At 53.7% G+C, this 12,550-nt stretch overlaps 1 protein-coding gene across 1 annotated transcript; it reads left to right on the forward strand.

The window, feature by feature from the left end:
• Positions 1 to 2,732: 2,732 nt before the first annotated feature.
• LOC134379826 (intestinal-type alkaline phosphatase-like) lies at positions 2,733 to 5,628 on the forward strand. Its single transcript, XM_063099061.1, has 11 exons — positions 2,733 to 2,811; positions 2,897 to 3,013; positions 3,132 to 3,247; positions 3,414 to 3,588; positions 3,666 to 3,838; positions 4,084 to 4,218; positions 4,315 to 4,387; positions 4,514 to 4,648; positions 4,733 to 4,924; positions 5,093 to 5,209; positions 5,318 to 5,628. Exons 1-11 carry the CDS (start codon positions 2,733 to 2,735, stop codon positions 5,626 to 5,628), a joined length of 1,623 nt encoding a protein of 540 aa, XP_062955131.1.
• Positions 5,629 to 12,550: the final 6,922 nt, after the last annotated feature.

A 12,550-nucleotide genomic window follows, 5' to 3' on the forward strand; every position in this document is an offset into this window, starting at 1 on the left:
CCAAACGAAGTCCCTGTCTGACCTTCCCAGAAACCAGGAGAGAGAGATAACAGTAAATTTCCCAAACAAGTCAGTTTAAAACTTCAGTAGGCATGAAAATGAAGTTCCCTCTGCTTTAATTCCTTTTGCTTACACAACATGGACAGCCTGGAGTAACTTGATGTTAACCAGTCAGTCATTTTCCCATTGTTCTGTCTCTTGTCCCCACCTTACAAGGAAAGTGACTTTGACACGCCCGAATCCGCTTTTGGTTCTGTTCTGCTTCCTTCGGCCGGTCCTGTCTATAAACCAACCTCCTCTGCTGGGCTCATCAGAGCACTCACCCTATTTTAGGGAATGATGTGTTGTCCGATTTTTGAATCACAATAAAGCCAATTGAGATCTTTAAATTAAATATGTGGAAATTTTGTCTTTTGACAAACCTATCACACGCACACAAATGAATCCACGCAAAACTGGGGAGATCTGAATAGAAACTGGACAGCACCTGTGGTCTGCAGCACTGGAGGGAAACTGGGCAAAGCATACGAGGCATCTCTATTATTTCTTACAAGGACATGTGAATCACAATTATGTCCAAAATCCCACTTTACAAAGGAGGCAGGGGCTGCAAAGGCCTTCTCACTGAAGACTGACTTTGGACTCCTGAACCTTTAACCTATGGCTGGCAGAAACAACCAAGTAATGAATTAAGGGTGTGCCCATTAGCTAGTGTCCCCTGACCTTTAGCCGAGCACTTTCCTAACACAGCAGGAGAAGCAGAAAGTGGAGGGAACGAGGGGGCGACTGACAGCACGCAGGGAAGGCTCCCCGGAGGTGGCCTGTTCCCTGAGATCTAGAGGAGGCCCCCAGGTGGCAAGACAGGGGCAGGCAGGAGGTCCCAGGAAAGCTCTGCCTGAGGGGAGGGAGGCAGGGCCGCCAGCTGCTGGACTCAAGCGAGGCCCCTGGTGTGGGGGCCGCACCTGTGGTGCAGGTGCTCAGGACGCCTGAGTGCGGAGGGGCTGCTGTGCCTCCACTGGGGTGGCTGGGGCTTGGAGGAAGCCTTTTTTTCTTTGGAAAAATGTTAAATGGTGATGCAGACGCATAACATAAAATGAACCATCTCAACCATTTTGAAGTGTAAGTTCAGCCGTGTTAAATACAGTCACATTGTTGTGCCACGGATCTCCAGAACTTTCTCATCTTGCAAAACTGAAACTCTGGACCCATTAAACAACTGCCCACTTTTTCCTTTCCCCACCTGTGCAACCACGATTTACCTCTGTCTTTATGAATTTGACGGCTCTAGGGACCTACCATACGTGGATTCATGCAGGATTTGTCCTCTTGAGACTGGCTCATTTCACTCAGCATGAAGCCCTCGAGGTTTGTCCATGCTGTGCATGTGTTGGGATCTCCTTCCTCTGAAGGCTGAATGACACCCACTGTACACACGTGCCACCTTGTACGTTCACTCACCTGGGGACAGGCACTTGGTCGCTTCCACCTCTTGGCTGCCGCGAAGAATGCTGCTGTGTACAGGGGTGTACAGATGTCTGTTCAAGTTCCTGCTTTCAAATCTTTTGGATATACACTAAAAAGAAGTGGGATTGCTGGACTGGAGGAACATGATTGAACCCGGCCTGAGGATACCAAACCCTTTTACTCCTTATCAGAGGCTGCACCTGTGGGTGTGCCCAGGGCCTGCAGCGAACAGACTCCTTTCACCTGTCCAAGGGAACCGGGGACAACCTCACATGCACAAGCCTGTCAGCTACTCTGAAAGACCCTGTCCTATGGCTGGGCTGGCCCAGGACCCTGGCCCCACCCTTCCTGGTCTCCTCCAGGCCAAGAGCTCTCATATACACCCCAGGGCAAGGCTGTGGTATCTGGAGACACAGAAAAGGCCCACATTGGGCCGCCCGTGGCTCACTCGGTAGAGTGCGGTGCTGATAACACCAAGGCCACGGGTTCGGATCCTATATAGGGATGGCCGGTTTGCTCACTGGCTGAGCGTGGTGCTGACAACACCAAGCCAAGGGTTGAGATCCCCTTACCGGTCATCTTTTTAAAAAAAAAAGAAAAGAAAAGGCCTACATTGTGGTGACAGCGTTGTCACCATGAGCCCCACCCTTTCCACAGCACAGGAACTCTGCTCTCAGGTTCCTGGGCAAGTCCCTGCTCTGGCTGTGCCCACCCCACTTGCCCGGAACAAGACTGGTGAGAAGCCAAGTAAGAGACAAGGCAGCCGGGACACCCCGCTTGCCTCCTTTCCAACCGGAAGGCCAGACGCAGGTCCCTGGCCCAGGTATGTGCCTCGAGCCCCACCTGCCTTCAGCTCCCAAGACAGAGCCGAGCCAAAGCTGGCTCTCAGGAAATAATGCATGAGGCGAACAAAGGAGTGAGAGGTCCCCCACAAGACAGCGAGAGCAGAGGGATGGGGTGCCCCCACCTGCAGCACATCGCAAATGCTCCTCACCCACAGGGCATCTGTCCCCAGCACCCCACCCTACCCTGCTGGAGACAGTGGGGCCCATCCTGTGAGCTGCCTTTCTCAGGACCCTTGCCCCAGGCTAGCTCAGCCCCACCCTGCCACTTCCCTTCTGCCAGCATGGCTTCAAGTCACAGGGCGGGTCCAGGTAGCTGCCTGGGGCGAAGGGAGGGAGCAAATCCTCCCCTGATTTAAGCCCAGGCTGAACTTCAGCTGGAACTCTGCTGTCCCAGCCTTGTCACCCAACTGCTATCCCACAGACATGAGAGGGGCCTGGGTTCTGCCATTGCTGCTGCTGCTGCTGGGCCTCAGGCTGCAGTTGTCCTTTGGCATCATCCCAGGTAATGAGGCTCCCCCCAGCCACCCCCAACCACAGGGTGTCTCCCCTGGGCTGACCCGGCCTCCACCCACTCTCCCCTTGGGCAGTTGAGGAGGAGGACCCAGCCTTCTGGAACCAACAGGCAGCCGAGGCCCTGGATGCTGCCAAGAATCTACAGCCCATTCAGACGGCAGCAAAGAACCTCATTCTCTTCCTGGGGGACGGTGAGTCTACAAGCCTCCCGCTTCGCCCCGCAGCCCCCACAGCCCCCACAGCCCTGGCACCCAAGGGCCCTGGGGATACAGGCCAGCCCTGGAGGCCTCACCTTGTCCTGCTATTCAGGGATGGGAGTGCCCACAGTGACAGCCACCCGGATCCTAAGCGGGCAGAATAAAGGCAACCTGGGGCCTGAGACGCCCTTGGCCATGGACCAGTTCCCATACCTGGCTCTGTCCAAGGTAAGGACTGGGACACCTGAGTCCTCCGCACAAGAAGGTGGGGATCGTCCTTGGGACATGGCAGGAGGGAAGGGCCCTGGGAATGGTGAGGATGGGCCCCAGGTCTGGGGTTCAATTGATCTTGGTGTCTGCACCAGAGCGTAGCTGAGGGTGTGTCTGTCCCCAGACATACAACGTGGACAGACAGGTGCCGGACAGTGCAGGCACAGCCACGGCTTACCTGTGCGGGGTCAAGGCCAACTACCAGACCATTGGCGTGAGTGCAGCCGCCCGCTATAACCAGTGCAACACAACACACGGCAACGAGGTCACCTCTGTGATGTACCGGGCCAAGAAAGCAGGTGGGCTTGGGGCCCAGTCGTGGGGTCATGGACTGGCCCTGGCACCAGGGTCACCCACCCTGACTTGCCACCCTCAGGAAAATCAGTGGGAGTGGTGACCACCACGAGGGTGCAGCACGCCTCGCCAGCTGGCACCTACGCACACACGGTGAACCGCAACTGGTACTCGGACGCTGACATGCCGGCCTCGGCACAGCAGGAGGGCTGCCAGGACATCGCTGCGCAGCTCATCTCCAACATGGACATTGATGTGCGCCACCGAGGGTCGGGGGCGGGGTTGGGCACAGGGGTGGCCCCACACTGGCTACAGACCCAGATAACCATCAGCCTTAGCCCTGGGGCCTGGCAGGGTCTTGGGGGCTGGGCATGTAGAAGGTACGTCCCCCAACAGTACATTCCCACAGCCCTACTGGGGACCTAGGGGCTGTCTGTGAGAAGGGGACACGGGGCTAGCCAGGCCCTAGCCCACCCTCGCCCCCCATCCTCTGGCTCCAGGTGATCCTGGGTGGGGGACGCAAGTACATGTTTCCCAGTGGGACTGCAGATCCTGAGTACCCAAGTGACACCAGCCAGAGTGGAATCAGGCTGGATGGGAGGAACCTGGTGCAGGAGTGGCTCACCAAGCACCAGGTACTGGAGGCTCTCAGGTTGGGGGACACAGCAGGGATGGGGGCAGGGGACACAAGTCACAGGGCCATGGGCTGAGGCCCTGCTGTGTTCCTCTAGGGAGCCCAGTACGTGTGGAACCGCACAGAGCTCATTAGAGTGTCCCAGGACCTGTCTGTGACCCACCTCATGGGTAAGGACCCCTTCCTGCCCTGCTGTCCCTCAGATGGAGGCCATGGGAGCCTTTGTGCACAACGTGTGTACCAGGAGCCCTCCCACCCCGCTGCTCCCAGTCACCCCTGGCCCTCTTACCCCACAGGCCTCTTTGAGCCCGGAGACATGAAATACGAGAGCAACCGAGACCACACGCTGGACCCCTCCCTGATGGAAATGACAGAGGCGGCCCTGAGCCTGCTGAGCAGGAACCCCCACGGCTTCTACCTCTTCGTGGAGGGTGCGTGGTGGCCTCTGCACTGCAGAGGAGGGGAGGGGGCCGGGGCAGCTTCAGGCACGACCCCCTCCCGCTGGCCTTTTGCAGGGGGCCGCATCGACCACGGTCATCACGAGAACAAGGCTTATCAGGCACTGAACGAGGCGCTCATGTTTGACTCCGCCATCGAGAAGGCGAGCCAGCTCAGCAGCGAGAAGGACACGCTGACGCTCGTCACCGCGGACCACTCCCACGTCTTCTCCTTTGGTGGCTACACACTGCGGGGGAGCTCCATCTTCGGTAGGCCCGGGAGAGCGGCGGCTGCCCTTGCAAAACCACATGGCGGGAGTCTCCCTGAACCTCAGTTTCCTCATCTGTCAAATGACAGCACCTGCCGACGCTTAGCGCACAGGAGGCGTCCGTAAGCTGTGCTCAGAGCCACCACACGGTGCCCACCCCTCCCCACAGGGCTGGCCCCCAGCAAGGCCCAGGACGACAAGGCCTACACGTCCATCCTGTACGGCAACGGCCCGGGCTTCGTGCTCTCCACGGGCTCCCGGCCCGACGTCAACGACACCCTGAGCGGTGAGTGGAACACGGTGGCTCGCTTGGGCGGACCCTGGGGAGGGGCTCCAGGAGGAAGAGGCCACCTGCCAGCCGGCCCGCCCCCGCTGAATGCCGCCCTCCCGGCAGGGGACCCGGACTACCTGCAGCAGTCGGCCGTGCCGCTGTCGTCGGAGACGCACGGCGGGGACGACGTGGCAGTGTTCGCGCGCGGCCCGCAGGCGCACCTGGTGCACGGCGTGCAGGAGCAGAACTTCGTGGCGCACGTCATGGCCTTCGCCGCCTGCCTGGAGCCCTACACCGCCTGCGACCTGGCGCCCCCCGCCGGCGCCACCGACGCCGCGCGCCCCGGGCCTGCCGCCGGGGCGCCGTCCCTGCCGCTGCTGGCCGGGGCGCTGCTGCTGCTGCTACTGCTGCGGGGGGCCGCCGCCGCGCCCTGACCGTCCCCAGCCCCCCGGGGCTCCCCCCTGCCCAGGCGCGCCTGCATCCCCCACCCGGTGTGCTGCCGCGCGCCTGGTCCAGGCCGCGACCCCAGTCCCCACCCTTCGCTGCCACCTTGGGAGTCCCCACTCCTCGCTCCTCCCGCCAGACCTTCACCCCAGGGCGACAACGTCAGCCTCAGACCCAGCACTGCTCCCCGTCCTTGCCCCCGGCCCTCGAGCGGGCGGGACCCCAGGCCGCCTTGGAAGCCTTGGCCGTGACACCCTCGTCCCTCCTGGGGCAGCTCTTGGACTCCCCTCCTCAACCTCGGCCACTCTCAGGGCCGCCCACTCGCCAGGAAAGGAGGGGGCTCCGACCTCGCAGTCTCCACTCCGCCTACAGCCCTGCCTAGGACCCGGCCGGCACCGTCCCAGAGGGGTCCCCCACGGGGCCACGACCTGCCTCGACCCCTCACTTTGTCGTTCTTGGCCTCAGTCCTCCCAGCACCTCGGGGACCCGAGGACTCGGGCACATAGGCGTGCGCAGACAGGCGCAACTTCCCGTCCCCGTGCACCCTGCAGCCCATCCTGCTGGCTAAGGAGGCTGCTGGGACCGGGATCCCCGTGGGGGCTGGCCACAGTCTTCAGCTCCCAGCTCGCAGTGGCCTCCAGTCCCCGCTCTGGCAGTCCTTGAAGGGGCCCAGCGGTGCCATTATACAGAGAGAAGACTTGCTCCAAGTCACTCAGCTACCAGGTGCTCAGCCCCCAGTGCCCATTCCAGGCTGGGAGATCCAGGGGGCCACCTGGGAAGCCGTGGGGGCAGGGCCGGCAGCCCCAGAGCAGCCCTCGGCCCCCTCCCCAGGCCACCTAGGCGCAGGGCATAGACTTCTGAACAGATGATTCCTGCGCGCCGCGTGCCTCCATTCTCCTGGGAGAGACAAAGCCATAATAAACTGTTCCGCAATGTACTGCTAGTGATGTGCTCTATAAAGAAAGATCAGGAGTGTGTGGGGCGCAGAGTGAGTGTGGAGGGGTGGGTCACTCAGATGGAGAGGCCAGGGAGGGGCTGCCTGAGGAGCAGACAGCTGAGCAAGAGGCCTGAACAAAGTGAGGACCTGAGCACTGCAGAGGAACCCCCATGCAAAGGCCCTGAGGCAGTCATCAGCAGATGCTGCTGGAGCGGGGGTGGGTAAAGGAGACAAAGCCCGAGGGTAAAGAGGGTGGGGAGAGCAGGAGGAGGAGTTTGAACTCTGCACAGAGCGACCTGGGACTGGAGGTCTTTGAGTAGGGCCGTGACAGGACCTGAGTCAGAAATTAGCACTGCTGCTGCGAGAAGGGTCTAGTCTTCTGAGGGGAGAGGGAGCAGAGGTGGGGGCTGTAAAACCAGAGGAGAGGTGCAGACTCCACACATTTCTGACCTCATCCAAAATATTTTGGAGGGCCGGCCGGTGGCTCACTTGGGAGAGCATGGTGCTGACAACACCAAGTCAAGGGTAAAGATCCCCTTACCAGTCATCTTTAAAAAAAAAGCCCAAACCAAAAAACTCCACCATATTCTCGAGCACCCTTCCCAATATAGCTCTACTTACAGTATAGTCATATTTCATAAGAATCTAACCTGTCCCAAAAAGAACATTTGTTGTTTTCCCAAAGAGAACATTTGAAAGAATTATATAAAGGTGAAATCAACCTTGGTTTTTAGTAAATTTTGCAACACTACAAATTTATTTGTACAGTTAAAAAGGTACCAAAAACCATTTTGCTCTCACTAGAAATATTAACATGATTGAATATGCTTTCTTACTAAAATCTTTTTTGACAAAAAATCATTTTGTGCTCACCAGAAATATTAACATGATTGAATATGCTTTCTTATCTACTACGATTTTTTTTTTTTTTTCTTTTGGCAGTTGTCTGCACAAGGATAGAGCCCTGGACCTTGGCTTTTCTTTTTTTTTTTTTTTTTTTTTTTTTAAAAGATGACCGGTAAGGGGATCTTAACTCTTGACTTGGTGTTGTCAGCACCACGCTCACCCAGTGAGCAAACCGGCCATCCCTATATGGGATCCGAACCCGTGGCCTTGGTGTTATCAGCACCGCACTCTCCCGAGTGAGCCACAGGCCGGCCCCGGACCTTGGCTTTTCTCAGCACCACACTCTTACCCACTGAGCAACCGGCCAGCCCCTCTTGTTTACTAAAATCTTGACTTACTGTAAAACATCAATTTGAAGGCATGGTCGTGGGGCAGGTTATCTCAATTCTGGGTTTTAGTGACTGTCACAAAGATGAAGATTCATATTTTTCAAGTCTATTTTTCCACAGACTTTGAAGTGCCCTGATAAGGAAGCTGAATGGAAAAGGGGCATCATTCATTGGGTTTACTAAATAATCCAACTCGTTTTTCAGTTCCATTCACCAATTATACAAAAACTTTTGTTAAAATCCAGCTAGCATATTTCTATACTATATGTACTTCTAGTATATTTCTGTCTTCCCTGTTTTTAACTAGTTGGTTTTACAAACCAGTGGTACAATGTTGCATGTTTGTGGGGGTTTTGTTAATTTTTTATTTTATTTTGTATGTTCATGTTTCATAAATGGGCTCCAAACCAAAAACCTTCTACATGTTAAAACTCTTCAAGTTTTAAAAACTGATTATTCTGGAATTAGATAGTGGTAATTACTGCACAACCTTGTTAACATACTAAAAACCACTGAAATGTGCTCTTTAAGAGTGAGTTTTATCGTATGTAAATTACATCAAAGTTTACAAAACAGATTAAGCAGGCTGTTAGTCCTGTTGGTTGGAATGTGGGACTGGTAACACCACCCTCTGGGGTTTGATCTCTGTAATAAAAAACAGAATACACAGTCTCTGCTTCCAAGTTGTTTTTAATGTGTAGCTATGAGGGTTTTATCAGTCCATTGCGTTGCTGGCCACAGAATCACAGGACTATGAAAACATTTTCAAACGTCTGTTCTAAAAAATGCTCTTTCATTAGCAAGAGGTTTCATTCAAAGGTGACTACCTTCTTATTTTTCCATTAAAAGGACATCTTTACCTTGAAGGGGCAGACGAAGGGAAGCACATTTATTTTTTCAAGCTTTTCACTGACTCCCTCAAACTGACATCTCCCGTCACCTCAAAAAATGTCAGCGCACTGGTCTTCAAAGAGTAAAGAGGGGAGACAGGAAGGAGGCGGGGGTTCTCCCTTGCAGGGTGGCTCTTTCATACTTTCCACAAAGATGACTGGTTTTGTGTGGTCTGGAAAGTTTTCATGGTCACACCCAACCTCATTACCACGTAGTTAAAGATTCTACTGTAACAGGACAATCCTGGTTTTATCCAATTAACCCACTGACGGCCTCCACAACACTTTACATGCCCTCCAGGTTTCTATGTCTTTCCATTTGACTGGATGACCCAGTGAGTGAGTTTTGCAGCTGATGCTACCTCTGCACTCCTAACCTCACCCAGAATCCTTTTTAAAAAGTTCTTTCCTGGTAGCTTTTCCATCAGTGGTTACACTTTCACCACCATCTCCCAATATGATATGGTTTTTATTAAACAAGGCATTTACTGCTGGCATTATATCTTCTCTGCTCTATGAAAGGACGAGTCGACACGAGTTGATGATCCACCAGAGAGAGCTCGTTTATTAGGCGGCACACACACATATATATAGGGCTTCTAGGGAAGGCTGATTGGCTTAAAATACAATCCCTACTTAGAGGGCAACCAGCGCCATGATGGGGTGTGTCCGAGAAGGACTTATGTGATCAGGGTGTGATCCCTTGGGGCATTTGGGTTCTTACATTCCTCGGTGTGATCCCTTGGGGCATTTGGGTTCTTACACTCTATCTTTCAGTGGCTCATGAAAAAGGGCAGGGGGTTGTGTATCTCACTATTGGAACAGAATCCAGCAGATACTTTAAGCTGAGACTCAGTTAGAAACATCTGGACTTTCAGGGAAAGTGTCAGAGCGTAGTTTGCTCTCACATGTGTTCCTTCCAGTCCACAGCTGAGCACCCTCTACCTCCTCCAACAGTATTTGCTGACAAAGAAATGCCTTTCGGTTTGTCTTTGTCAACAGATCATTTATTGTTCGTTGTTTCTGCCATTTTTACAGCAGCAGAAAGAATAAGTGTTTGCCTGCTGGTGGGTGTTTTTTGTCTTATGCTATTATGCAAGAAACTTTAAAAGAGCTTTCCAAATATTTATCATTGCTTAGGGAAATATCAGAAGGTACTAGGTTGAACAGCACATAACTTTAAACATGGCTGGGAAGAAATCACAGAAGTTTGCCCTCATGTTCTGCAAGCTTAGTTTTTAGGTGCTTTGTTAACCATGTTGACTGATATCTCAAGGCCTAGGCACCCAGGGCAAGCTCAACTAGTAACAATGGGGGGGGGGGGCGGGTACTACAATTAGCTTTGTTTTGTTTATTTTTATGTCTAATTTTATTTTATTTTGGTGGCTGGCCAGCACAGTGTTTTTTTGTTTTTGTTTTTAATTTGTTTTCTCTTTTAATTCTTGCCAGGTCTGTAACATGGGTGATGATGAGCATGCACCAGAAGTAAGGAATCATCAGCATTGCCACTCTGTGGTTGTTCATCTGGCTGGGATTGTTGGGAATTATTTGCAGTTTCTTTACAGGAATCTTTTTATAAGCCACTTGACCGTTTTGGAGGATTAGTTTGGTTAAAACTAGATCATAGGCTGGCCAGTTAACTCGGTTGTTAGAGCATGGTGCTGATAACACCAGGGTCCAGGATTCGAGCCCTGTACCAGCCAGCCACCAAAAAAAAAAAGACTAGATCATATAATCTGTAAATCCACTAAGGCAACAGACACGCTAAAATAATACATGACAATCCCCTGAAAGTGAGTAAGTGGGGAGGGAGCTATTATGTCAACCCTTGGCCTGAGGCACCCCGTTCTCTTCCTCTGGGACATGAAGGAGGGTGAGTGAAGTGGGTGTTCAGCTGAAGAGGCAAGGTGCCAGCACACAGCTCAAGATTACACATGAGGAGCACTTATTACTGTCGTAGGGTGCCCACTGCCCAGGGCCATGGCAAGGTGTGTATGTGAAGTAATGCGTATGGAGAGTCCAACACACAGTAGGCACTCAGGAGAGCCCTTTAATCAAACTTCTTGAGGTCCAGATGAGGCCAGACCGGCTTGGGCCCTCAGCAGGACTCAAGCCTAACAACTCCCTGTGACCATGGGCGCGTCATTCCCTGCAGAGATCAGACCTGGGCAGGGGTCCCAGAGGGTACCACAGGTTCAGTCCCAACCAGACCCACAGCACCCCTGCTCGTGGAGTCCCCTTGAGTCCCAGATCTGCTGGCTGGCCCAGGAGCCATCGTCACTGGCAAAAATGGGTACACAGCCTTGCAGCATCTCAGGAAGATCAGACCAGATGCCAGGTGTGCCCTCCTCCTGATCTTGGTACCGATGTTGTATCTGACACCCTTGGACTCTGGCTCAGAACAGGTTTCCCTGCCTGGGTAGCATCTGCCCCTAGAGGAAGCCTCTGCCACCCCAGCCTTCCGCGGGAAGCTGTGCAAGATCCGCAATCACACCCTCTGATCTAAGCGGCCCAGGGCCTACTTACTCTGCAGAATGGAGCTTCCACGTTACTGCCAGTGCACACACCAGCCCGCAGCATGACAAGCAGCTGGAAGCTCCCCTGGATATCACACTTGGCACGGTGCCCGGGAACCAGCCGTGTGTCCCGAGCAGCCCCTCCGGGAGGAAACAGCCTCCTCCTGTCTCAAACGCTGAGGCCCCAGTCTGCCCTAAGCAGGGAGGCATCCAAGCCCTGGTGCCCCATTCTGGCCCTTTGTTTGCTCACCAGATTCGCAAATTTGTCACCAGCCAGCATGTTGCCCCTGCCCCCTTCCCACCCGGGCCAGAGATTCTCAGGCGAGAGACAAATTCTCCCCATAGGAGCTGCCTTCAGACCTCTCCACACAGATCCCTGACAGCAGCCGCTGCAACGGTTTGGTCCCACAGGAAGGTGGGAGATTTTTTTTTATTATTTATGCGTAGAATAGACAAGGAGAGATGCGGTTTAACAGCACCGTGTGACAGTGGCTTGGGGATTTGAGCTGCCTGCAGGCCCGATGAATCAGCCGTGAGTCGCTGCCAGAGGCTCCCGGATCCCAGGCAGCAGCTGAGGTCGGGGAAGTCTGGCGCCCGCCTCTCTCCCTTCTGACCTGATGAGCTCACGCTGGGCACCCAGCTCGGGTGGGAACCCTGTGCCCTGTGAGGGCCTTTGGGCACCGGGAACCAGGGTGGCAGGAGGGTGGGGAAGAGGAGGTGTCCACTGTGATCGATGGCGTGGGGTTCTTTCTTTCGTAGGTGTGTTTTATTTTTAATTGACAAATAATAATTATATATATTTATGGGGTACAATGTGATGTTTTGGTATGTGTATACGTTGTGGAATAATCAAGTCAGGCTAATTAGCATATTCCTCACCTCAAATATCTACCATTTTTTTGTGATGAGAACATATCAAATCCTCTCCTTTAGCTATTTCAAATACACAATACATTATTATTAACTATAGTAACCGGCTGTGCAGTAGAACAGCAGAAGCCACCCTTCCTATGTGACTAACTTTGAATCTGTGGACAGCGTCTCCCTTTTCTCCACCCACCCACCCCCAGCCTTGCGTAACTACCATTCTGTTCTCCACTTCTGAGGTCCACTTTTTTAGAATTCCATTAATGTGAGGTCTTTTTTTTTTTTCTTAAAAGATGACTGGTAAGGGGATCGTCACCCTTGACTTGGTGCTGTCAGCACCACGCTCTGCCAAGTGAGCCAACCGGCCATCCCTATATAGGGAACCGACCCTGTGGCCTTAGTGTTATCAGCACCACACTCTCGCAAGTGAGCCACGGGCTGACCCAAATGAGAAGTCTTCAGAAAGT

The sequence above is a fragment of the Cynocephalus volans genome, chromosome 1, assembly GCF_027409185.1.
Source record: "Cynocephalus volans isolate mCynVol1 chromosome 1, mCynVol1.pri, whole genome shotgun sequence".
Classification (NCBI taxonomy): Eukaryota; Metazoa; Chordata; class Mammalia; order Dermoptera; family Cynocephalidae; genus Cynocephalus; species Cynocephalus volans.

Coding starts and splice junctions, on each gene's coding strand:
- LOC134379826 (XM_063099061.1), top strand. CDS start 2,733: ATGAGAGGGGCCTGGGTTCTGCCATTGCTGCTGCTGCTGCTGGGCCTC. Junction 3,589..3,665: donor GTACCGGGCCAAGAAAGCAG/GTGGGCTTGGGG, acceptor TGCCACCCTCAG/GAAAATCAGTGGGAGTGGTG. Junction 4,649..4,732: donor CTTCTACCTCTTCGTGGAGG/GTGCGTGGTGGC, acceptor GGCCTTTTGCAG/GGGGCCGCATCGACCACGGT.